This window comes from Chiloscyllium plagiosum, unplaced genomic scaffold (assembly GCF_037043375.1).
Source record: "Chiloscyllium plagiosum isolate Xiang-an unplaced genomic scaffold, Cpla_swu_hap1 HiC_scaffold_8, whole genome shotgun sequence".
NCBI classification, from domain to species: Eukaryota; Metazoa; Chordata; class Chondrichthyes; order Orectolobiformes; family Hemiscylliidae; genus Chiloscyllium; species Chiloscyllium plagiosum.
The window spans coordinates 84,569,520-84,594,938 of NW_028270146.1; the positions used below are offsets into that span (position 1 = coordinate 84,569,520).

Sequence of the window (25,419 nt, forward strand, 5' to 3'; positions counted from 1 at the left end):
ACTGGCTTGCACAGAAGACTTGGAGACAGCAAAAACTTCTTTGGCATCAACCACACCCCAAAACCTCCCGTCAGTTTAAACAGCCATAAAATTCACTGTACGCTTGTGGAATCAAAAACAATTGCCAAATAAATCAACAATTAACCTGTTAGCAGTAGATGATCCCTCTGGTAAGGTATTCTTCCCGTTCCTCAACATAAGTGTAGCTGTACCACATAACACAGGATATTAATTGGAATGCTGAGCTTCAAAATGGCAGCACTGGTTTCAAATCTAAGCTGCACACAGTGACACCATGATCTATCTGCAGAGCTCCTGCAGTGTGCAAAAGGCAGTGAAGCCTTCCTCAATATGGATCTGGCTTATGTACTCAAATTATGGTGGTGATGGGGGGGGGGGGGGGGAAGAGACTCCAGTTTTTCAGTGGGATTTAACCTCTTGGAGAATAACCAGGTGACACATCTAAAACTAGACAGAAACTTTTATAAAATTGGGTTGGGGAGAAAATTAGTCTTAAAACTTATGGATCAAAAAAAAATCTACAGATGCAGGAACAAAAACAGAAATTGCTGGCCAAACTCAGCAAGCCTGGCAGCATCTGTGAAGTGGTGCAGCCCAGGGCTCAGTGGTTAGCACTGTAGCCTCACAGCATTCCATTCTTGGATGACTGCCTGTGTGGAGTTTGCACATTCTCCCTTTGTCTGTGTGGGTTTCCTTTAGGTGCTCTGGTTTCCTCCCACAGTTCAAAGATGTGCAGGTTTGGTGGATTAGCCATTGTAGGGGGGTTAAGGGTTTGAGTGGAGTACCCTTCGGAGGGTCAGTGCAGAACTCGATGGGCCAAATGGCCTCCTTCCACACACTCTAGAAATTCTATGATAAGTAAGAAACAGAGTTAATGCTTCAGAGTCACTGGCCTTGAAAAGTTAACTGCACTTCTATTTGTCTAGGTGCTCCCAGATCTGCTGAGTTTTGCCCCTAAAACTCTTAGGGCAGGCATCAGGAAATGCTCCTGAAATAAAATATTGTGAGACCTTGCAGTGACATCGGAAAAAGGTTTCCTCTTTGTAATTATGTAGGAAGCAACTGCTTGTAACTGAGGTGAGGATTTGCCTGCTTGAATACATCTCTCCATGAAGAACCCCATCCTCACTCCCCCTCAGTACCTGCACAGGCATTGTGCTCCAACTCTTCTGCTGTTATATCAAAGGCTGCATTGGTGCAGCATCCTGCACCCAGGCTGAACTGAAGCAGTTCACAGACTTGGCCCACAACTTCCAGGTGGACTTTTACTACAAACCTACATCTTCTCCACCCAGTATCCTGCAAGAACTCCATCCCTTTTCCTAATTCCTCCGCCTCCACCGCATCTACTCAGACAAGGAGACATTCCACTCGCAAGCATCCCAGATGTCCACCTACTTTGAACAACTTGCTTTTCCTCCTCCCCATCATCCAGACAGCTCTTTGCCGCACCACCTCCATTCCCTGCTCTGCTGCTCTAAACACCACACCCCCAACACAATAAAGACAGTCCGCCTGGTCCTCACTGACTACCCCACCACTTTCCACATCCAACACTTCATCCTTAAACACTTCTGCCAATTGCAACTAGACCCCCACAACCAAGAACATCTTCCCGTCTCCAGCCCTCTCTGCCTTCCACAAGGCCTGTTCCCTTCAACAGTCCTTGGTTTGTGCCACTCTCCCCATGGATTCTCCCCCCACCCCCCCTCCAAGTACGTTCCCCTGCAACTGAAAAAGATGTAAAACATGCCAGTTCACCACCCTTCCCCCCCACCTCCATCCAGGACCCCAAACAGTCCTTCCAGGTGAGACAGAGGTTCACCTACCTCACTTCCAACCTAGTTTACTGCATCACGTGCTCCCAATATGTGATTCTCCACACTTGACAGACAGAACGTAAACATAGGGAACAGTTCACCAAGCATCGCAGCCAGGCCCGCAGGTGCCGAATGGACCTCCCAGTCACTGCCCATTTCAATTCCCCCAACCACTCGCTTTCCAACATGGCCATCCTTGGCTCCTCCATTGCCAAAACAAACCACACCGCAAATTTGAGGAACAGCACCTCATCTTCCACGTGGCTGCAAGCATGGTGCAGGAGGAAGGGTTTCAGGTTCTTGGATAATTGGGGCTCATTCTGGAGAAGGTGGGACTTGTAGAAACAGGAGAAAGTGAAGACTGCTGATGCTGGAGATCAGAGCTGAAAATGTGTTGCTGGAAAAGCGCAGCAGGTCAGGCAGCATCCAAGGAACAGGAGAATCGACATTTCGGGCATAAGCCCTTCTTCAGGAATGAGGAAAGTGTGTCCAGCAGGCTAAGATAAAAGGTAGGGAGAAGGGACTTGGGGGAGGGGCGTTGGAATTGCGATAGGTGGAGGGAGGTCAAGGTGAGGGTGATAGGCCGGAGTGGGGTGGGGGCAGAGAGGTCAGGAAGAAGATTGCAGGTTAGGAAGTCGGTGCTGAATTCGAGGGATTTGACTGAGACAAGGTGGGGGGAGGGGAAATGAGGAAACTGGAGAAATCTGAGTTCATCCCTTGTGGTTGGAGGGTTCCCAGGCAGAAGATGGGGTGCTCTTCCTCCAACCGTCGTGTTGCCATGGTCTGGCGATGGAGGAGTCCAAAGACCTGCATGTCCTTGGTGGAGTGGGAGTGGGAGTTAAAGTGTTGAGCCATGGGGTGGTTGGTCCGGGTGTCCCAGAGGTGTTCTCTGAAACATTCCGCAAGTAGGCGACCTGTCCCCCCAATATAGAGAAGGCCACATCGGGTGCAGCGGATGCAACAGATGATGTGTTTGGAGGTGCAGGTGAATTTGTGGCGGATATGGAAGTATCCCTTGGGGCCTTGGAGGGAAGGGGGGAGGTGTGAAACAGGACGGTCTTCACCCTCCATTCCACTACCACCAACCAGATTCATTGCTCCCATTGACCAACCAGGTCATACCCTCTACCTATCTTCACCTATCCCCACTTCACCCCCTTTACCTCCAGCTCCCCCCTACAACCACCCCCACTCCTGAAGAAGGGTTACACCCGAAACATCGATTTCTCCGATTCCTGATGCTGCCTGTCTATTTCGGATTTCAGAATCTACCATTTCTTCCGCCTCTCACTCTCCTGCCGCCGCTCTTTGAATGCTGCAACTTTATTGATCTTCTCGGTGCCGTTTGACTCGGGGCGTGGGCTCGTCTCGCGAGAGTTGGTGGGGCTGTGAGGTCATTCGGCAGCGACGGAGCCCGTCTCGAGCCCACCTTGTGGGGTGGGGGAGGATGATGATTTGAATTTGAATTGTACCGGCTTTTAACGGCTGCGGGATGTGCGCGGGCTGCGTTCAGAAGGAGTATCCCGAGCGGGTGAGAGCATAGCTCCGGTCAAAGCGGGGAGGGGAAAGAGATGTTAAAAACGCAGCTCAACAGTTCGGCCCCTCGTCTCCTTCCTGGCTGTGGTTAAGCTCTTCCCTCCCCTCCCCCCCCCCCCTCCCCCCCCCCCTCCCCCCCCTCCCCCCCCTCCCTCCCCCCCCTCCCCTCCCCCCCTCCCTCCCCTCCCTCCCCTCCCTCCCCTCTCCCCCCCTCCCCTCCCTCCCCTCCCCTCCCCTCCCCTCCCCTCCCCTCCCCTCCCCTCCCCTCCCCTCCCCTCCCCTCTCTCTCTCTCTCTCTCACTCTCTCTCTCTCCAGCTCTTCCCTCACGTTCCCTCCAGTTATTTCAGATATGATCAGGATCCCTGCCTGCACCTTCTTGTTCAGCCGCTAAGTCCCAGCCCAATGAGGGATGACTTTTGACAATGGCCGATATCCCCAGCGACCTTTGGGAGCCCGAAACTGCCTCAGTTCAAGGAGAGGCATCCCTGTAGAAGTCAATCTCTGATCAGCCCAGGCGGAGACCAAGCGCAAATACTGTATTAGGGGAAGGGTGTGTGGAAAGCCAAGCATCCCACTTCCTTCTTTCAACAAATATATGACCTATGGTGGGCTGTGGGTTCAGCACTGATTGGGCACTCAATGGAAGGGAGTCATCCTCTGTCCCAAGTGACTGTTTGAGAGGAAGTATTCTATGGCACTGCCTTGCTTCTGTTGATTAAACAAGCAGATAAACTTCACAGAAATGAACTTGGGACACAATACCTTGACACAGTTTAAGTTAGGCTTGTTAAACTAACCTTTACTGCAGCATCCAATGCACCTCCCTGTCATGTGGTGTCATCCTTGTCTACGTTTATAAGACCACTTTCTTTGATTTGCTTGGTGTTTGTTTTCTGTATTTCTCCTATTAAAAAAATGGTAGAGCTGGGTATGTTTAAATGTGTGTGTGAGCTCTGTCAATTACTCTTGGATATTATTCCAGTCTTTTCTTTTGAAGTTGGTATCTGTTGGAGGAATATGTAAATTGAAAGGCATGGTTTCTCACATGGGTGAAATGGCGTAATGTATATACAAACTGGCATAGTTGGTCAGCAGTTCGTTCTTGAACAGAATTCCAGTATTTACTGCTTTGTGATGGGGATTAACTTGATGGACACTTGGTTCATTGTCTGAACTCATGCTTAAAGTAGTTTTCTCCCAATTTGTTTCTTCCTATACTGAAGTTATTGAATCCTTGTAGCGACTTGATTTTATGGTTTTCAGTTCTCTATTAATATGTGAGTCTTCACAAACTATTCAGCAATGTATGCCATTTATTACCTGATGGACATACAATGCTACATCGTGGTATGGAAACTTGGTCTAAAATCCCTACCTTTATTCAATGCTGATTTAGCATGTCTGTTGCTACCTTAGTTAGTGTTAAGAAACTGAACAAAGAAGTAATGTTGGTATTAAGACTGTATTTGGCAGTTTTGCTCTTTATTTTGGTTGACCCAACCCAAAACAACTCACTTGATTGGCACCACATCAACAAACATGCACTTCCTCCACTACCGATGCTCAGCAGCAGCCACTATGTATACTATCTGCAACGTGCACTGCAGAAATTCACCAAAGATCCTCATATGTAACCTTCCAAGCCCATGGTCGTATCCATGTCGAAGGAGAGAGATATGGGCTAATAGCAGGCAAATGGGACTACTTCAGTTTAGGAAACTAGGTCAGCATGGACTAGTTTGTCCAAAGAGTCTTTTTTTTGTGTGCTGTATGACTGTGTGGCTCTCTGACAATTGTAGCAGATACTTGGGACCACATCACAATCCCCTTCCAGCCTCTCACCATCCTGACTTGGAAATATATCACCATTCCTTCACTGTCACTGGGTCGAAATTCTGGAATTCCTTCCCTAATGACATTGTGGCTCAACCTACAGCAGGTGGACTGCAGCAGTTCAAGAAGGCAGCTTACCATCACCACCTTAAGGGCAGGATAGGGCTGTGCAATAAAAGCTGACCAGCCAGCAATACCCATATTTCCATGAATGAATAAAAAAAAAACTCCAGGTTATTTTGAATTAAGTATTTTTAAGGGTTATACATTTAGAAAATACTGCCTCTTCACTTTGAATGCATAAGGACTGAAAAACATGCTGGAGAATCTGTAAACCACTTTTTCATCCAAAGGATGTTGGAATCCAATATGATGAAAGTCCCTCTGAGGGTGGTAAGTGAGACACTCCTGAGCAGAGATGGGCCTCAACAGGAATTAGTAAACTCACTTTACAAGGTTGGAAAGTAGGAAAAGGGATATGTGGTGTAGCATAATGGATTAACTGATCATCTTCTGCACTCTAAAACTTCTGTGATATGGTTTTGCCAGTATCCTGTATAACTGAAGCATAACCTTTTTACCTTTATGCTGAATTCCTCTTATAATTAGGTTAACATCTCATTAGTCTCTTCCTTACTTGCTGTGTATGCATAACTAACATTTTATCGTTATATACCAAAGCACCTAAATCCCTTTACACATTGGAATTCTACAGCTTCATTCGGAAGCTCACTGAAGATGTTATCTAGTATGGTGACGAAACATCTGAAAATGAACTTGCCAGCTCAGCAAGCAAATCTACATTCACATTCTACAGTCATTCTCCCATTAAGTAATATTATTTCCTGTGAAGGTGACCATTTTGATATTATATTTCATCTGGCATTTTATGCTGTGGTCCATCTTTCTCCACTCACTTGTACTATCCGTATCCATCTGCAACTTGCTATTACTTTTGTACCTACCTTGGTGATGTTTGTGAATTTGACTACCATGCATTTGCTCCTCTCTTCTAAGTAAAATAAGATTTGATATAGCTTCAAATAGTGATTGGTTATTAGTTTGTGGTGCATTTTAAATGTAATAGTGCATTACAAAGTTTCTACTTGTAGGGTGCTCAGAATAGTATATTAGTTGCTGCCTTCATTTTTGGATGTTAGTTGAGAGTAGAAGGCAGTATGGTTGAGATGATCTGTATAATAAATGGTCTTCAGTCTGCAGCAGCATCTGATTGTTTCCTGTGTAAGTTGGTAGGATGCTACTGTCAGTGAAGCCTTGCTTCAGGGTGAGTAACAATTTCAACTGAAAGAAAGACCATTGTGTAAATGCAAACTGTGGCATTTCTCTCGAGTGATATCATGGAAAGTGATTTTGTTAAAAAAAGATTTGTAGCTCAGGTTGAGGTTCTGGATGTACATTTGCTCGCTGAGCTGAAAGGTTTGTTTTCAGACGTTTTGTCACCATATTAGGTAACATCATCAGTGAGCCTCCGGCGAAGTGCTGGTGGTATGTCCCACTTTCTATTTATGTGCTTAGGTTTCTTTGGGTGGGTGATGTCATTTCCAGTCCTTTTTCTCAGAGGATGGTAGATGGGGCCCAAATTGATGTGTTTATTTAGAGTTCCATTTGGAATGCCATGTTTCAAGAAATTCTCATGCGTGTCTCTGTTTGGCTCGTCCTCGGATGGATGTGTTATTCCAGTTAAAGTGGTGTTCTTTTAACTGTATGTGAGGATTCTAGTGATAATGGGTCATGTCTTTCTGTAGCTAGTTGATGTTCGTGTATCTTGGTGGCTAGTTTTCTGCCTTTGAGCAATGTAGTGTTTGTTACAGTCCTTGCAAGGTATTTCATAAATGACATTCGTTTTGCTTGTTGTTGGTATAGGGTCTTTTTATTAGTTGCTGTTTTAGTGTCTTGGTAGGTTTTTGGGCTAGCATGATGCAAAGGGGTCTGAATAGTCTGGAAGTCATTTCAGAGATATCTTTGATGTAGGGTAAAGTGATCAGGGTTTCTGGATGTGTTGTATCTGCTTGTTTGGGCTTGTTACTGAGGAATCGGCAGATCAGCGCTCTCGCCACGTCCCTTAGTTCCTATATTGTTCACAAGAAAATCTTAGCTTTAAGAACGTTTAATGAAGTAATATCAACTACTTCACTGGGCAAGGAATTCCATAGATTTACAACTTTCTGGGTGAAGAAGTCCCTTCTCAATTTAGTCCAAAATCTGCTCCTTCTAATCTTGAGGCTATGCCCTCTTGTCCTAGTCTCTCCTGCCAGTGAAAACATCCTCTTTACTTCCATCTTATCTATTCCTTTCATAATTTTATGTTTCTATAAGATCCCCTGGTTCATTCTTCTGAATTCCAATGAATATAATCCCAGTCTACTCAGTCTTTCCTCCTAGCTAACCCCCTCAACTCCAGAATCAACCTAGTGAACCTCCTTCACACCCCCTCCAGAGCCGTCCTTTCTCAGGTAAGGAGACCAAAACTGCATGCAGTAGTCCAGGTGTGGCCTCCCCAGAGCTGCAACATAACCTCCCTGCTTTTAAACTCAATCACTTTAGTAATGAGGGGCATGGATAGGATAAGTAGACAAAGTCTTTTCCCTGGGGTAGGTGAGTCCAGAACTAGAGGGCATAGGTTTCGGGTGAGAGGCGAAAGACATAAAAGAGACCTATGGGGCAACTTTTTCACTGGGAGGGTGGTACGTGTATAGAATGAGCTGCCAGAGGAAGTGGTGGAGGCTAGTACAATTGCAACATTTAAAAGGCATCTGGATGAGTATATGAATAGGAAGGGTTTGGAGGGATATGGGCCAGGAGCTGGCAGGTGGGACTAGATTGGGATAGGATATCTGGTCGGCATGGACAAGTTGGACCGAAAGGTCTGTTTCTGTGCTGTAGATCTCTACGACTCTGTGAAGGACAAAATTTCATTTGCCTTCCAAATTACTTATTGTACCTGCAAACCAACCCTCTGTGATTCATGGACAAGGACACCCATGACCCTCTGCATAGCAGCATGCTGCAACTTTGTACCATTCAAGTAATAATCCTTTTTACTGTTATTTCTATCAAAATGGATAACTTCACATTTATTAACATTGTATTCCATCTGCCAAACCTTTGCCCACTCACTTAAAAGTATCTCTGTTCCTCTGCAAAGTTTCACAGTCCTCTGCACATTTTGCTTTGCCACTTATCTTAGTGACATCAGCAAACTTTGACACACTAAACGTGGTCCCCAAATGCAAATGATATATATAAATTATGAATAATGCAGTCCAAAACTAATCCCTGAGGCATACCACTAGTCACTGATTGATTGTCAACCAGAACAGCACACATTTATCCCCACTCTTTGCTTCCTGTTAGTCAACCAATCCTCTATCCATGCTAATACTTTACCTGTAAAGTTATGCATCTTTATCTTATGCAGCAACCTCTTGCATGGACCTTGTCGAAGGCCTTTTGGAAGTCTAGGTACACCACATCAACTGGATTCCTGTTGTCCACCTTGCTCGTAATGTCTTCATAGGATTCCAAAAGATTTGTTAAGCATGACCTACCCAACGAGATGTAGTACTTGATTTATTTCTTCCTTGAAAATAGACTCAAGTATCTTCCCCATTATAGAGGTTAAGCTACCTGGTCTATAATTCCCCATCTTTTACCTACCTCCCTTTTTAAACAGTGGTGTCATATTTGCTGTTTTCCATTCTGCTAGGACTGCCGCAGAGTCCAGCGAATTTTGGAAAATTACCCCCAGTGCACTTGCTATTTCTCCCACTATCTCTTTTGGTACCCTGGTGTCGTCCTTGAATATCAGAGCTGCACCACCTCCCTTATTAGGGCCAGGAGACTTGTCTATCCTTAGCTGTATTAGCTTGCCCAACATTAGCTGTTCTGTAATAATTTGGAGATGCCGGTGTTGGACTGGGGTGTACAAAGTTAAAAATCACACTTCCAATTAAACCTGTTGGACTATAACCTGGTGTTGTGTAATTTTTAACTTTGTTCTGTAATAGTAATTGTTTCCAGGTCCTCACCTACCTTCGTCAATTATTGGCATGTTATTGGTGTCCTCCATTGTGAAAACTGATACAAAATACCTATTCGATGCCTTGGCCATTTCATGATATCCCATAACTAAATGCCCCTTCTCATCCTCTAAAGGACCTACATTTATTTGAGCCACTGTTTCTCATTTTATGTATTTATAGAAACCTTTGCTATCTGTCTTTATATTCTGTGCGAGTTTCTTTTCTCATTTTTTATCTTACTTTTCTTTATAGCTCTTTTTGTGGCTTTCTGTTGACTTTTAAAGTTTTCCCCACCATCTAATTTCATACTGTTCTCGGCCATTTTGTATACCTTCTCTTTCAATTTGACAGCCTCCTTTATTTCCTTAGACACCTATGGCAGATTACCTTTTTCTTACAGTCCTCCTTTTTCACTGGATTATACTTTTGCTGAGCACTTTGAAAAATTGTTTTGAAAGTCCTCCACTGCTTGTCAACTGTCCCACCATAAACTCTTTGTTTCCAATCTACTTTAGCCAAGTGCTCCCTCATTCTATTGTAGTCTCCCTTGTTTCAGCACAGGATCCTGGAATTGGATTTTATCTTCACACTCTTTATCTGTATTCTAAATTCACCCATACTTTGATCACTCCTTCTAAGAGGATCCGTAACTATGAGGTCATTAATTATTCTGTCTCTTACACAGGACCAGATCTAGGATAGTTTGCTTCCTCGTCGGTTCCATTACATGCTGTTCAAGAAAACTGTCGTGGATACACAAACGAACACCACCTCGAGGCTACCCAGAACGAGCTGGTTCGACCAATCTACATGTAGATTAAACTTCCCCATGATAATTGCTGTACCAATTTTACAGGCATTAGTTATTTCTTTGTTTATTACCTGCCCCAATGTGATGTTATTATTTGGTGGCCCATAGAGTACACCTATCAATGACCTTTTCTTCTTAGAATTTCTAGTTTCCACCCAAATGGATTCAGCCTTAGGCTCCATAGAACCTATATCATTTCTCAGCACTGCCCTGATGTCATCCTTGAATATCAGAGCAACACCACCTCCCTTACCTTCCTGTCTGTCTTTCCAAATATCTGATACCCCTGGGTATTTAACTTCCAGTCGTGACCATCCTGTAACCATGTCTCTGTAATGGCTAAAAATCATATTCATTCATGATGATTTGTGCCGTTAACTCATTGACCTTGTTGCGAATGTTATGAGCATCCAGGTAAAGTGCCCTTATGCTAGCTTTCTTACCATCATGATTTCCAGCATCTCTAATAATATGTCCTGAGTTATCCTTCCTTTTTACTTTTTTCATACTCTGACCTGTACTTAAACCCTTCTATGCACGTGCTAACCTGCTGCTTACCTTTTTATTTACCATCATACTTCCTGTCGTTATCCCTTCCCGTCCCCCCCGACTCACTAGTTTAAAGCCCTAGTGACCACCCTATTTGTCATTTTCCCTAGAACACTGGTTCCAGATCAGTTCAGGTGGAGACCATCCCATTGGTACAGATCCTTCCAGTTCCAAAACTGATGCCCCATGAAATCTTTCACACGTCACTCCCTTACCCACATGTTTACTTCCCTAATTTTCTTATCCCTAAGCCAATTTGCACGTGGCACGGGCAGTAATCCAGTGATTATGACCCTTCGTTCCTTGTGCTTGATAATCCCCAAACTGGTCCTCCATCCTCGCCTTGCCTATGTTGTTTGTCCCAACATGGACCACAACTGGATCCTCTCCCTCCCGCTTGAATATCCTTTCAAGCCGGTCAGAGATGTCCTGCACCCTCACATTGGGCAGGCATGACACTGTGCGGGACTGCTGATCTGGCTTGCAAAGGATACTATCTGTCCCCCTAATTGTAGAATCCACTATAACTACCACTTGTCTTATTGCTCCCCCTTCTTGAATGGTCATCTGCAGCATGGTGCCGTGGTCAGCTGGCTCATCTTCCTCACAGCCCTTTTCCTCAACCACACAGGGAGCAAGCATCTCATACCTGTTGGATAAGGTCAAGGGCTGAGGCTCCTCCAATCCTGAACTCAGGATCCTCCTACCTGCCTCACTTGCAATCACACCCTGTTGTCCCTGATCACTAACTGAATTTGAATTACTTAATCTACCAGGTGTGACTGCCTCCCGAAACAAAGCATCCAAGTAACTGCAAGGTTTGTGAAGGTTTGTAGCTCAGGTTGAGGTATAGGGTGTAGGTTTGCTCACTAAGCTGTAGGTTTGATATCCAGACATTTCATTACCTGGCTAGGTAACATCATCAGTGGTGACCTCCAAGTGAAGCAAAGCTGTTGTCTCCTGCTTTCTAGAAAGAAAGCAGGAGACAACAGCTTCGCTTCACTTGGAGGTCACCACTGATGATGTTACCTAGCCAGGTAATGAAATGTCTGGATATCAAACCACAGCACAGCGAGCAAACCTACACCCTATCCAAGTAACTCTTCCCCCCCCTGGATGTGCCACAGTGTTTGAAGCTCAGATTCCAGATCATCAACTCTGAGCCGGAGTTCCTCCAGCAACCAACACTTGCTGCAGATGTGGTCACTGCCGTTCACAATGAGATCAACCAGCTCCCACATCATACAGCTACAGCACATCACCTGCCCAGCTATTTCTACTTAGTTAATTACTTTATTACTTTATATAAATTTGAGTTAAATATTTTCTAATACTTCTCTACTATGTTCTTTTTCAAATAACCAAATAATAGATAAATTAAGAAAAGGAAAAAAAAATTTAACCAAGCACATGATTACAAATATAAATAGATAACCCTTACCTTATCAACACACACCACAGAGTTTTTTTTGGTTAGAGGAGGAGGAGGAGGAGGAGGGTGGGTGGGAGACACTACACTTGGTATATTTAGGCTGTGACTGAACCAGAGACACTACATGTGTAAATATATCACTTTCCCAGTGCGCAGTTTGACAGTTCCCACTCAGCTTCTCACTGCTCCTGAAAATGGAGGCCACTAACTCTCGAGGTAAGTCCTTTTAACGAACAGACTGGGGCTTTTTTCCCCTCACGTGTTGGAGGTTGTGGCGTGACCTTATAGAAGTTTATAAAATCATGAGGGGCTTGGTTAGGGTGAATAGCCAAGGTCTTTTTCCCAGGATAGGGGTGTCCAAAACCAGAAGGCATAGGTTTAAAGTGAGATGGGGAGGATAACGAGTTGCTAGAGGAAGTGGTGGAGGCAGGTAAGAATTACAACATTCAAAAGGCACCTGGATAGGTGTATCAATAGGATTGGTTTAGACCATATTGATATGGACCAAATGCTGGCAAATGGGACAAGGTCAGATTGGGATGTATGATCCACACGGGTGAGTTGTATTGAAGGATGTGTTTCCATGCTATACGACTCTACAACTTTATGTGGATAGCTTCAGATGGAGCAGAGTGTAGATTATAATCCATTATCCATGTATTTTCACATAACCTAGAACTCCGCCTGTGTATACTTTTCAGTTCATCCAAAACCTTCCATATCACAAAATCCCTACAGTGAGGTGGAGGACATTCGGTTCATCAAGTCTGCACTGAAAAATATTTCCTTTGTCCCCGTAGCCCCACATGACTAATCCACCTAACCTGCACATCCTTGTACTTGAGGAGGAAATTGGAAATTGAAATGCAATGGAAACCTATGCAGACACTGGGAGAACATGAAAACTCCACGTAGTCATCCGAGGTTAAAATCAAAATGGGTCCCCTGGTACTGTTAGGCAGCAATGCTAACCACTGCACTGCCATGTTGACTTTTTTTATTGATACGCTGGATAAAGGATATCCAAGCTCAGTCCATGTCTTGTTGTCACTGCTCTGCTCGTTGACCTACATTGCTGCCTAATTTGTTGATCCCTTCATGTAAAAAATTGCTATCCTTATTTTCTTTCTGCACCTACCCTCACCTCTCCCTATCTCCACAGCCTCCTCCACCTGTAAACTGCACCAAGATCTCGTAACTCCTCGAATGCACACTCTTAGATTTTCCTTGACCCTCAATTGCTGGGCATGCCTTCACCAACATAGGACCTCTACTCTGAGTCACTTATTCAACCTGTTCATTGCTCTACCTCTCCCACCTTGCCAGCACTGCCCCTGTTACGTGAATGAATTTTTAAAAATCTTGAGTACCAACGCCCAGACCATAAGGAACAATATGCTAGCTGAAGTTAACCTATGATTTCAAATGTTTTAAAATGCCCCTCCTTCTTTTATACTGTATTCTGCTTATAAAACTCAGGATTCCAATAGTATTTTTAACAAGTTTATCCATCTTGACTGCCATGCTAAAATGATTTACACATGGAAACCTCCAAAGTATTATTGTTCCTTTAAAATTCCAACACTTCAATAGGTTTTTTTCATGTTGGTGTTAGCCTTTGAGCAAATGGCCTGACAACAGGTTCTCTTTCTCAGCTCTTTCTGTTCCTGAATTATACTTACTGTCTGTTGTGCTGCTTAAATACTTTTAAATCCTTCTTTGGTAAAACTGTGCAACAAATTATCTTCTCTACTCTTGGTTTAAATTCTTTATAGCTGGTTTTGGAATTGGACTGCCAATGGCCTGGAAATGGGCCATCACTGATTAGGAAATATACATGTTACAAAGCTATTTATAAAACTAGGTGGTGCAAGGAATTTTGTGTGTGAATCCACTTTTCTTTCATTCCTATACAGGGTAACACTTGTTTGGAGAATGGATCTTTTCTGTTAAATTATGTGGGTTGTGCCAAGTGCAGTAAAAGAGACTTTGTGCTCATTACTAATCGAACCCAAGATGATGATGATGGAGAAGAAATTGTTACATATGACCGTAAGTTTTTAACTATGGAATCCTTGTCTTTTATGCAATAAGATGGAAACATTCAGATGTTTGTTTTCTCTATGAGATGACGTGAGTTTAGAATATAGTGTCCAGTTTTTTTAGCTGTTAATTGATATATTAATAAAAAGAGTCCGTAAACGTATCCATCTGGATTAATGCACTGTAACTGTCATAACAGCATATTGTCTTAGCAGAGCTGGAATATTAATGTGGCATGTTGATGGTATTTGTGACAGATTGTCTGACCTGTTCCTTTAACAAAAGTATTTCAAATCCCTGAAATAGCAGATAGAGGAACTTCAGAAACTTAGTTTGTTTCTAGCCATGTAATTTGAAGCCTTAAATAACTGATCTGCTTTGAATTTGTTCTTGTGCAGATTTTTCCAATTTTATTGCTTTGCTATTTAGATGCAGAGAGAAGAGAGATTAGATTCACTGACTATGCCAATGTAATAGTGAAATAATCAAATGCCAGGTGCATTATTTATGTATAATCATTTTTGATTGGCACTCAATAAACATGCAGTGATTTTCTAACCGTCATTAACCTTTCAGTGTGTCATCAGCTGCCTTTGGAAAAATTCTGAAAATAAACTCATGCCCATAAAGTTCCCAGCAAGTAGTGTACAATATACAAAGTGATTTCATGGCTCTTGTTTTCTACTGGAGTTTCAAGTGACGCTTATTAGCCACTTATGGCTTACTTTGAAGCTTTACATCATCGAGACCCCTCAGAGATTGACTATTACTGATATATTGTGCTTCAGTATAACACCATTTCTGAACTAGATCCATTTGCTGCCTTTTAACTATAATCTGTGTTACATTATTTCTTGCAGATGTCTGTCAAAATTGCCACCATATTATAGCACAACATGAGTACACATTCACTGTTGTTGATGATTACCAGGTAAGGTTTATTCAGTGATTTGTTTTTTACTGTAATTCTCAAAATAATTTTCCTTTCCACCACCTGCAGTGCTGTTGATTAGTTTCTTAGAGGTTGTGGTTTTGTTTCAGTTACATCACTATATCAGACAAGCTTTTTGAAAAGCTCACAAGGTTAGATAGCCTTGTTTCACTATGATTTTTTTCCTTCTCAACTGAGTTTCTGTTAAATTTAGATAGCTACTGATGTCTTTTCACATTCATTGTCATGTTGTGATCTTTTTATATAATTGAACAAAATGAACTGATATGTTAGGCCTGCTTTGTACCTGTGAACATTTCTTCAATAGGAGCATAATGTAAATTTCAGAGAGTGACGTGGGTTTTTTTGAGGGTTTGAACTTGAGTTTCTTTCATTTTAGAATTTGAAAGGTCAAATTACTCTAACTTAGTATTATTTATTGTGAGAGGTGTTGGATACAAAAGTACAAATCTTGTGCTTCAGTCATATAAGGTAAAAGTGAGACCATATCTGGAATATTATGTACAGTATTTGTCTCCTTATTTAAGGGAGGGCATAAATATCGTTGGCAAAAGTGAGGACAGCAGATTAGAGTGGAGCGTATGGTACTGGAAAAGCACAGTCGGTCAGGTAGCATCCGAGGAACAGGAAAAGCAACGTTTCAGGCAAAAGCCCTTCATCAGGCTTTTGCCTGAAATGTTGATTTTCCTCCTCCTTGGACGCTGCCTGACCGGCTGTGCTTTTCCAGTGCCATGCTCTTGTAAGTTATAGTTGGAGCAGTTCGGAAAAGGTTTACTGGACTATAATCTGAAATGAATAACATGTCTGATGGAAAAGAGGGAAGGCAGCTTTGATTTATCTGGAATTTAGAAGAATAAGGTATGACTTGGTTAAAATTTATGAAATCCTGAGGGAGCATGACCATGCATGTGGAAAGGTTGTTTCTTTTTCTGAGAGAATCTTGAGCTGAAGAGTCAGTGTTTAAGAATAAAGTGTCATCCATTTAAGAGATGTGAGGAGGATTTTTTTTGTCTCAGACTTCCAAAGATGCTCAACCCTATTCATCAAAAGGGTGCAAAGAGTATTTGAATATTTTTGAGGTGGGAATAGACAGGTAGATTCTTGAGAAGCTGGAGGTGAACGTTTATTAGAGGATAAGTGGAAAGATGGAGTAGTCAGATCAGCCGTGATCTTATTGAATGTCGGTGTAAGAACAAAGGTCTGAGTGGCTTGTTCTTCCTAATTCATGTATAAGGAAGAGGGCCAAGTTAATCAGGGCACTTGTGCAACTTTTGAACAATGCATCAGAATTCTTATTCTCGTTACTGCACCTTCAATGGACTGAAATAGTGTCTGTTTTTTTCTTTGGAGGAGGTTTTCAAATACTATTTTTATTTGTAGATTTAACAGACATGTATCATTTGTGAAGTGCACGGAAACAAATTCTGTGTGGAATTACCTTTTCTCATAGCTTAATGGTACTGTACTATTTGGCCATTCTCTAAGTGGCAAGTGTTTTCTTCAGGTATTGATCTACGTGCTTTAGTTTCTTGTTTTGGTTTTATTAGGAGAGTTTTGGAAGACCTGTTTAAAATTTCCGGTCCAAACTGCATTTCACAGTAACAATGTTTAACATGTAGTCAACAGTCATATCCTTCCAATGGTACTGATGCTGACTATTTCTCCCCTCTTTCTCCAGGAATACACCATGTTGTGTATGTTGTGTGGAAAAGCAGAAGACACGATCAGTATATTGCCGGATGATCCTCGGCAGATGGCCCCTCTTTTCTGAAAGCTCTGTTTCTGCACAATGCACAACAGGCACTTTAGGGAGTGCAGAATGGCAATTCTAGCTGGAGATAGGATTTCTAGTTACCATGCTAAACTGGGATCAGATTTTAAATAAAAAAACAGCGGTTATTTTTTATTCATCACTAAAGGAGGTCCATTAATGTACTACTCTTTCCAGAATGAATATTGATTTGCTTTTATTCTTGTGAATGCTGCCATAACCAGCACTGACCTGTAGCTCTACTATTTCAGAATGACTTTTGTAGATTTCAAATGTATAATGTTAGTGATCTTTCAAGTTGAAGCAAATGAGTGTTGTCTGAGAGAAATTATGCTTTGCATTAAATTTCATTTACAAAGAGTGATGCAAAACAAATCTCTACTCTGTTAATATTTTTTGTTTCTTGTGAAGACTGGACATCATGTTTTTGAATCAGTCTCTAGTAGATCTGTAGGACAAAATTTTTCTTTGCCTCTCAATTGTTCATGCAGCAATTTACAAGGCCACTAAAAATGTTAGACCTCTGTTGTAGCTGATTATGATATAAGAACGTAAGAGGTGGGACCAGGAATAGGAAATTCATAATTTCAAGCCTGTTCCACCATTTAATGTGATTATGGCTCATCTTATCTTGTTCTCAACTCCACTTTTCTGCCACTCTCCATGACTCTTCAACCATTATTCATTAAAAACTCTCGCCTCCTTAAATTTACTTAATTTCCCGGCATCCTTTGTACTCTGGTGTGATGAATTTCACAGATTCACAACCCTTTGAGGGAAATAACTTCTCTGAATTGCATCTCTACATCTCTACTCTTATACTCAATTCCTTTAGCAGTAAATGCTAAAATTCATTTTCCTTCCTATATTACCTACTGTACCTGATTGTTAGTTTTCTATGATTCATGCACAAGGACACTCGGATCCCTCTGCACTAAAGCACTGTGAAGTTTCACTCCATCAAGTTGCCTTTCTATTCTTCTGACCAAAATAGATAACCTCACATTTATTCACATTAAATTTCATCTGCCAGATTTTGGCCTGTTCACCTAACCTATCCATATACATTTGTAAATTTCTTATTTCGTCATTGCAGCCTAAAAGCCCACATTAGTGATTGACCAAATCAATTTAGAGCACCTTAAAATTCAGCTATGTTGTTACAATGTTAACCTTTGCTGTAGGCGTTCTGAACTCCCAGTTGGTTTAAAGTAAAAAGATATTTCGTCTCTCCATCTTCAGACAGCATGAATTTATTTCAACTTGAAAATTCACGAAAGCTAGATTTAAAGTAAGTCACGAGACAATCTGAAATGGTACCTTACTCCAGGTAAAGGTTGTGTTGGCAAGAATAAATGCCAATTAACTTTCATTTTCTAACAGGGTTCAGATTATTTATGTTTCTAGAAATTTTCAGTATGCTGGAAGTGACAAAAAATGTACTGAAGTGAACTGGAATGTTATTTCCTTTTTTTCAGAAGATAGTCCTCTAAATATGTGTAGCTTGTGGAGAAAGTCACCTTGGGGCTGTTTGAATGTTTTCTGAAACCTTTTTGGCTTCATTAAGTATTCTGTCATTCAAAGGCACTAAAAATTTGCATTGAAGAATGCTCCCAAATGCTTAATTTGGATTTTCAAGTGTTTAGAATTTAATATCTTGTTTTCACTTCCTTTCCATTTAATTAGATAACGATATGCTGAAAGGGGGTCTCACTGAAGTGCATCACTGTCATTTTATCTGTTTGTTCTTCTGTTCAATGAATCAAAGTTTTATCTTCTGGTGAAAGGCAACTTTACAATCTGAACCATCAAGTATCTCCTATTTTGAAGTTTGTGTTTTCTGGTGACTGTAATATTCATTGAAATAAAGCCATGTTTCCAACCATCTAATGTGGATCACAAAATATTTTTCACTTGTATTAACAAATGCATTTGAACAGATCTACAAAACTAGGCTGTATGCCAGTCTTTCTAACTCTATTAGTACATGTCCAAGTGGTTCTACCCAGACTTCCCTTGCTTCCTACTGTGCTCCTGACCACCCTGTGTAGTACTGGCATTACCAACACTGATGTTGCTTTTGAACTTGCTCTCATTAACCTCTGGACTGTCCTCAACCTTCTCTTTCGTCTCCCTACTGCTTTGGATTAACCTCCCCCATGGTAGACAAGTTCATAAACTCCCAAATAGCTCTAGCAAATTTCTCCATCAGAATATTGATCCCCTTCAGTTCAGCTGCAACCCATTCCTCTTGTACGGATCAACTCTGCCCCAAAGAGATCCCAATGATCCAAGAATCTGAATCCTGTCCCCTGCACCAGCTCTCAAGCCATGCATTCATCTGCCAGATCGTACTCTTCCTACACTTGCTAACCCGTGGCACGGTAAGTAAATACTACTGTTGAGGTCCTGGATTTTAATCTTCTGCCTAACTCCTTAAAATCACTCTTTAGGACCTTATCCCTTTTCCTCCTTATGTCTTTGGTACCAATCTGTCCAAAGACCTCTGGCTGCTCAACCTCCCCCTTAAGAATTTCATGCAACCAATCAGAGATGTCCTTGACCGTCGCACTAGGGAGGTGACCCACAAATTGTGCTGATTTGTTGACTTACCAGGTGGACACATTGCCTTCCATTTTTTATCCTTAAATACTATACATTGATATATACCATAAAACTTGCCAGTAGCTGCTATATTAAGTTCCTGTTTAAAAGCTAGTGCATTACCACCTACTGGACAGAATTGATTTTCCACAAATTCACCAACACACTAAAACAGTAGCTAATGAACTTGAAGGAGTTGAAAATTATGGTGCTGAAGAAGGGCTTATGCCCGAAATGTCGATTCTCCTGCTCCTCGGATGCTGCCTGGCCTGCTGCGCTTTTCCAGCACCACACTTTTCAACTCTTGTCTCCAGCATCTGCAGTCCTCACTTTCTCCTAAATGAACTTGAAGGACCCTATACAGACATCAAGCAAAACAAATGTAACTTACAAAATACCATGCAAGAACTGTAACAAACACTACATTGGACAAACGGGCAGAAAACTAGCCACTAGGATACATGAACATCAACTAGCCACAAAAAGACATGACCCACTCTCAGTAGTATCTTTATATACAGATGACAAAGACTACCACTTTGACTGGGACAACCCATCTATCCTAGGGCAAGCCAAACACACACACATGTGAGAATTCCTAGGAGCATGGCATTCCAATTGGAATCTACAACAAACACATTGCCTTGGATCCCATTTACCACCCCCTAAGAAAAAGAACAGAAAATGATATCATCAACCCAAGGAAATTTAAACACATCAATAAAAAGCTGGCCATACCACCAGTGCTTCATCCGAAGGCTCAGTGATGATGTTACCTAGTATGGTGATGAAACATCTGAAACCAAACCTTCCAGCTCAGTGAGCGAACCTAAATCCAGAACCTCAACTGGAGTTACAATTTTTCTCAAAACTCACTAGAATTGATCTTATGTATTGCTTGAGACTGGAATTCAAAACTCTTTTTAAATTTGAAGTTATTGGTTGCTTAGCTGGTTGGTTTTCTTGCAAACGTTTTGTCTCCCTCCTGGGTGACATCATCTGTGCTGTGTAGCCTCTGGATGAAAGGCTGTCATTGTGATCTGCCCCGAATTTATATGGTTCTGTCCATTGTAGCAGGTGGTTCTACTTCTGGTTTTGTACAATAGTGGTCTGTAAATGGGGTCTATTTCACCGTAATTGTTTATGGAACCAGAGGATGAATACCAGGCCTCCAGCAATTCCCAAGCTGGTTTTGTTTAGCCTGTCCTATATTGTAGCATTGTCCCAGTTGAATTGGTGTCCTTTATGTCTGTGGTATTGATAGGAGGGAGGCCTGGTCGTGTCGTTTTGGTGCAAGCTGATGCTCATGTATTTTGGTGGCAAGTTTCCTGTCTGTCCTATGTAATGTTTCTTGCATTTGCTGCATGGTATTTTGTATATCACATTATTCAAATTGACACTCACGTATTCTGGTAGCAAGTTTCCTGCCATTTTGTCCTATGTAATGTTTCTTGCAATTGCTGCATGGTATTTTACATTGTACATTCTGCAAGCTCATGCTCATATATTCTGATGGAGAGTTTCCTGCTTGTTTGTCCTTTGAAATGCAAACTGATCAACAACTTCAACTGCAAACTGAGCTACTGATCTTTACTAAAATGTCTCCAGGATTGCAGAAGAGATTTTACTAATGGAAACTCACTGCTTTTACAACTGCAACATTTAAGAATAACTTTTGTGAGGAAAAAAGTTTTGAAATACCTTTTGTGCATTGGTGTGGTTGCTAGAGATAGGAAATGGTAAGCAGCTACTTATGTTGCTTAGTGGTTTTCAAGGGTCAAGGTGGAATAGATCTGCCATAAATCTAACTTGGGAATACTAGTAAAGCACACTAATAAAGGGTGACAAAATTGGCAAAATGTTTGATCATTTAGGACTGAAGCCAAAGAATGCCAGTAAAGCAATAAAAATGAGAGTTATTATAAGATCAATAAGAACTTTGCACTCTGCAGACAAATGCAGCTGATCTAAGCAATATGTTTGGTCGATCTTTTTTTTTCCCCTATAAATATTTCTAAAGAGTATTGGTTTGAATTTTTGTTTTGATGTGTGCTGTTCTTAATCTGCACACTCAATCAAGTAAGTTAGACAAAACTGCAAAACAAATATGTTGGTTTTGTGAACTGTCAGTTCTAACTTCAAACTTACATCATCTTTATGTTTAACCTACGTTAATGATTTTGTGTCTTGGTTGCAGATATATAGCTGTTTTCTTAAGTATTGGGAGTTTATGTATTTCTACATAAGTTTTGGAAAGTTTGCTTAGCAAGAGAAAGATATTGAAAATATTTGAGTCTTGCTGAATAAAATGGTGTGTGGTCCTGCTAAATAATCTTTTAGCACATAGCTGTGAAACTTGGATACTTTCAGAGATGTTACTTTTTTAAAATACATGATCATTAACAAGAACAGGTGCTTTCATTAAAGCTATTTTTGTATCTTTGAACGGAGTTTCAAATGATGACAGCTTTATTTTTGGTTGTTTGGCAGAATAAGTCCCGATTTTTCAACCTGTACACATTACTAAGCCCCTTGCAACATTCTAATAAATATCTTCTACGCTTCTTCTAAGACCTTGACTAAAATGTGTTTTCACGATATTGCAGCTTCAGCCTACAATTTATCCCAATTCCCTTATTTTAGCAGTCTTTATTTTTCTTGTTAAAGCCAAGGACCCCTTTTTGTTTTCTTCATAGTCTTTTGAATTTGTACATTGTTCAATGATTTGTATACCCCAGGTTCCTGCACCATAATTGTGTCATTTATTGCCTTTTGTCATATTTCCCACCAAAATGTGCCATCTTGCACTTCTCTGCATTAAATTAATCTGAAGCAGGTCTTCACAATTCACCAATCCATGTTTTGTCAAAGTTTGTTCCTGCCTTCCTAACTGCTAGTTTGAAGAGTCCAATATAAATAGAAATGGGGTAGTATTAACTCAGGTTCATATAGAAGCACTGGAGTCATACAGCACAGAAACTGACCGTTTCTTCCAACTGGTTCACGCCAACCATGTTCCTAAACTAATCAACCTGCATTTGGCCCATAATTCTCCAAATCCTTCCTATTCATTTACTTATCAAAATATCTTTTAAATGTACCGGGACCTACCAGGTCCTCTTGGCAGTTCGTTCCACACACGTACCACACTTTGTTTAAGAAAACAAGTTGTCCCTCATGCCCTTCTTAAAACTTTCACCTCTCACCTGTACAATATGTCCCCTAGTTTTGAACTCCCCCACTACATGGAAAAGACTCTTGCTATTCACCTTAATCTATGCCCCTCATGATTTTATAAAACTCTATAAGGTCATGCCTCAACCTCCTACACTCCAGTGAAAAAAATCCCAGCCTATTTTAATTGCTCATCCCCTCCAACTTGACAACATCCTGGTAAATCTTTTCTGAACTCTCTTCGATTTAATAATATCTTTCCTATAGTAGGGCAACCAGAACTGCCCACAGTACTCCAGAAGAGACCACGTCAGTGTACAACCGCAACATGACATCCCAACTCCTATATTCTAAGGTCTGAGCAATGGGGGCAAGAGTGCAAAATGCCTTCACAACCAACCTGTCTACCTGTGACACTAATTTCAAAGAAATATGTACCTGAACCCCTAGGTCTCTCTGTTCAATAACACTATCCAGGGTCCTACCATTAGCTGAATAATTCCTGCCCTTGTTTGTTTTATCAAAACACATTACTAATTGATCAATCTCCGTCAAATCTCTCTCAAGAATTGCTGTGGGATTTGTTACACCTATGCAGTCAATAGAGCTGTTATCAGGGTGGGAGGAGCACAGTAAAGATATATTGATACATTGCAATTTCTGTCTTACACCGACGTTAAATTAGCAGTGTAAACGCAGAATCAAGTGTAAACTGATCCAGAGCAAAGCAATATTTTGAGTTCATGTAAATTTTGTTTTGAAAGTTTTGAAATTGTGCTCTATCTGCCCAATCCAGTTCATCAAGCACATCATACCGATCCCCGGGGAACGCAAATTTCCATTCAAGCTTGAAAAACAACAGTCACCGTTACTGTCTGCTTTCTGTCCCTCAGTAAATTTTGTATCCACTAACCACTATCCGTTTGATTCTGGTAATTTTACTTCCCTGTCTGAGTTAGATTAATAGTTGTAGTGCCTAAACAAGTCATTCTGCTCAACTGGTAAAATGCTGGTGGCTTTGTTCCATAATATCCACCTTTAATCTCTACCTACTTCTTTCAGCACAGTCTTTCCACCCTCATGCTAATCTAGCTTCTCCTTAAATGCATGTAGCACTTTGGGAAGCATCTTTTCAAAATCCATGAACATAACAAATACACTGTCCTACCTTTGTCAAAGAATGCATTGAGGTTGTTCAAATAGAATTTGTTTTTGGTAAGTCTGCATTAATTCTCCTTTATTAATCTGCTGCTTAGTTTATTACCATGTCTCATACTGACCCTCTGTAGGAAAATATATGTTCATACACAGGGGCCCGTTCTCTGCAAACAAAGGGATTATGTTTAAGCCTTTTACCTGGTCACTTGGAGAGCCTATAGTTCCTTGCTTTCTACAGTACAACGCCTCAGACAATGGCAGTCAACTTGCTGACCCATTTGTCCTGTAGTATAGATGTGCCAATTTGATATTCTTGATTGACTTGAGCGCCAGACAACATTTGGCAACATGTCTCTCTTCAAAATACTCTGATTATTTGTTTACTTGCTTAACTATTAGTAAATTGATTTTATGACTTGGCATCTGGAATTAATTTATTTTTAACTCTATCTTAATCAATTTATCCTTTTCTTCGAGGACATGCTAATCTTTCCCAGATTTACTGTGATATGATATACCTTATGCTGGAGAGAGGACACATGCAACCGTACAAATTAGGAACAGAAATAGACTATTTGAACCTTTAAGCCTGTCCCTTTCACTTAATAAGACCACGGCTGATCTGTTTGTTTTGATTTCCACATTTCCATCTACCACCGATAACCTTTGGTTCCCTTGCCTGATAAAAAATCTACCTCCACTTTAAAATAAAATTCAATGATCACTGCCCAATGCAATGTCCAATGTCTCCCAGCTCTTGGAGGAAAAACAACACTTTCTGAAAAGTGACCCATAATTTTAAAACCATGCCCAATATTTTGAGCAACTAGCTGAAGGTAGTTGACCTCAGACAATCCATACAGTGACGTCCTGGGTCTGAGGAGATTGATTTTCAGTAACAATAATCATTTTCTTTTGCTCTGCTCTGAATCAGTTTACACTTGATTCTGCATTTACACTGCTAGTTCAACATTGGTGTAAGACAGAAATCACAATGCTTCAATTTACCTTTACTGTGTTCCTCCCATCCTGAAAACAGCTCTATCAACTGAAAGGGTATGATATTCCTTACAGCAACACTTGTGTGAGATTGACAAGCTAGTGCTCCACGGAGGGCATTTGTATCATATGGACCTGAGTTAAATATATCCAATCTTTATTTACATTGGATTTTTCAAACCAATCGTTAGGAAACACCTGCTCTTATGAATACAGACACTGCAGAGGGCACATTCTTGGTACCTTCAATGTTTATGTTCCCATTTAGTACAGACTAAAGGCAATCAGAAACTAATTCTGGCTGCCTTGCCTCTCAAACTGCATTACAAGTGAGGCAGCAAATAAAGCGTTGAGTGAAGTGGTGAGGAGTTCCAAGCAAAGTGGTGGCTAAGTCCTGAGAGGGAAGTAGAAGGAGAGATGAAGAGGAGTCAGGAGAGGAAACAGAGTTTGGAGATGGGCAATGGTGCACACATGGTACCAAAAGTTAGGGAAACTGTGTGTGTCTTGTCTGTCTATAGTACTTAATTGCTATTCAGCATCAGCATTCTAGAAGGCTTTTGTACTGTCAATCTGCACTACTAAAGTAATTAGATTACTTACAATGTGGAAACAGGCCCTTCGGCCCAACAAGTCCACACTGCCCCGCCGAAGCGCAACCCACCCATATCCCTA

At 41.4% G+C, this 25,419-nt stretch overlaps 1 protein-coding gene across 2 annotated transcripts; it reads left to right on the plus strand.

The window, feature by feature from the left end:
* Positions 1-3,215: 3,215 nt before the first annotated feature.
* Positions 3,216-18,697, plus strand: churc1 (churchill domain containing 1). Of its 2 annotated transcripts, XM_087990054.1 has the most exons (5): positions 8,061-8,257; positions 9,940-10,066; positions 13,963-14,098; positions 14,950-15,020; positions 16,720-18,697. In XM_087990054.1, the coding sequence occupies exons 1-5, from the start codon at positions 8,076-8,078 to the stop codon at positions 16,810-16,812; spliced, it is 609 nt and encodes a 202-aa protein (XP_087846180.1). In that variant the 5' UTR covers positions 8,061-8,075; the 3' UTR covers positions 16,813-18,697. The 2 variants fall into 2 exon arrangements, with proteins under 2 accessions (XP_043554015.1, XP_087846180.1); XM_043698080.2 differs by lacking the exons at positions 8,061-8,257; positions 9,940-10,066 and adding an exon at positions 3,216-3,372.
* The last annotated feature ends 6,722 nt before the right edge of the window (positions 18,698-25,419 follow it).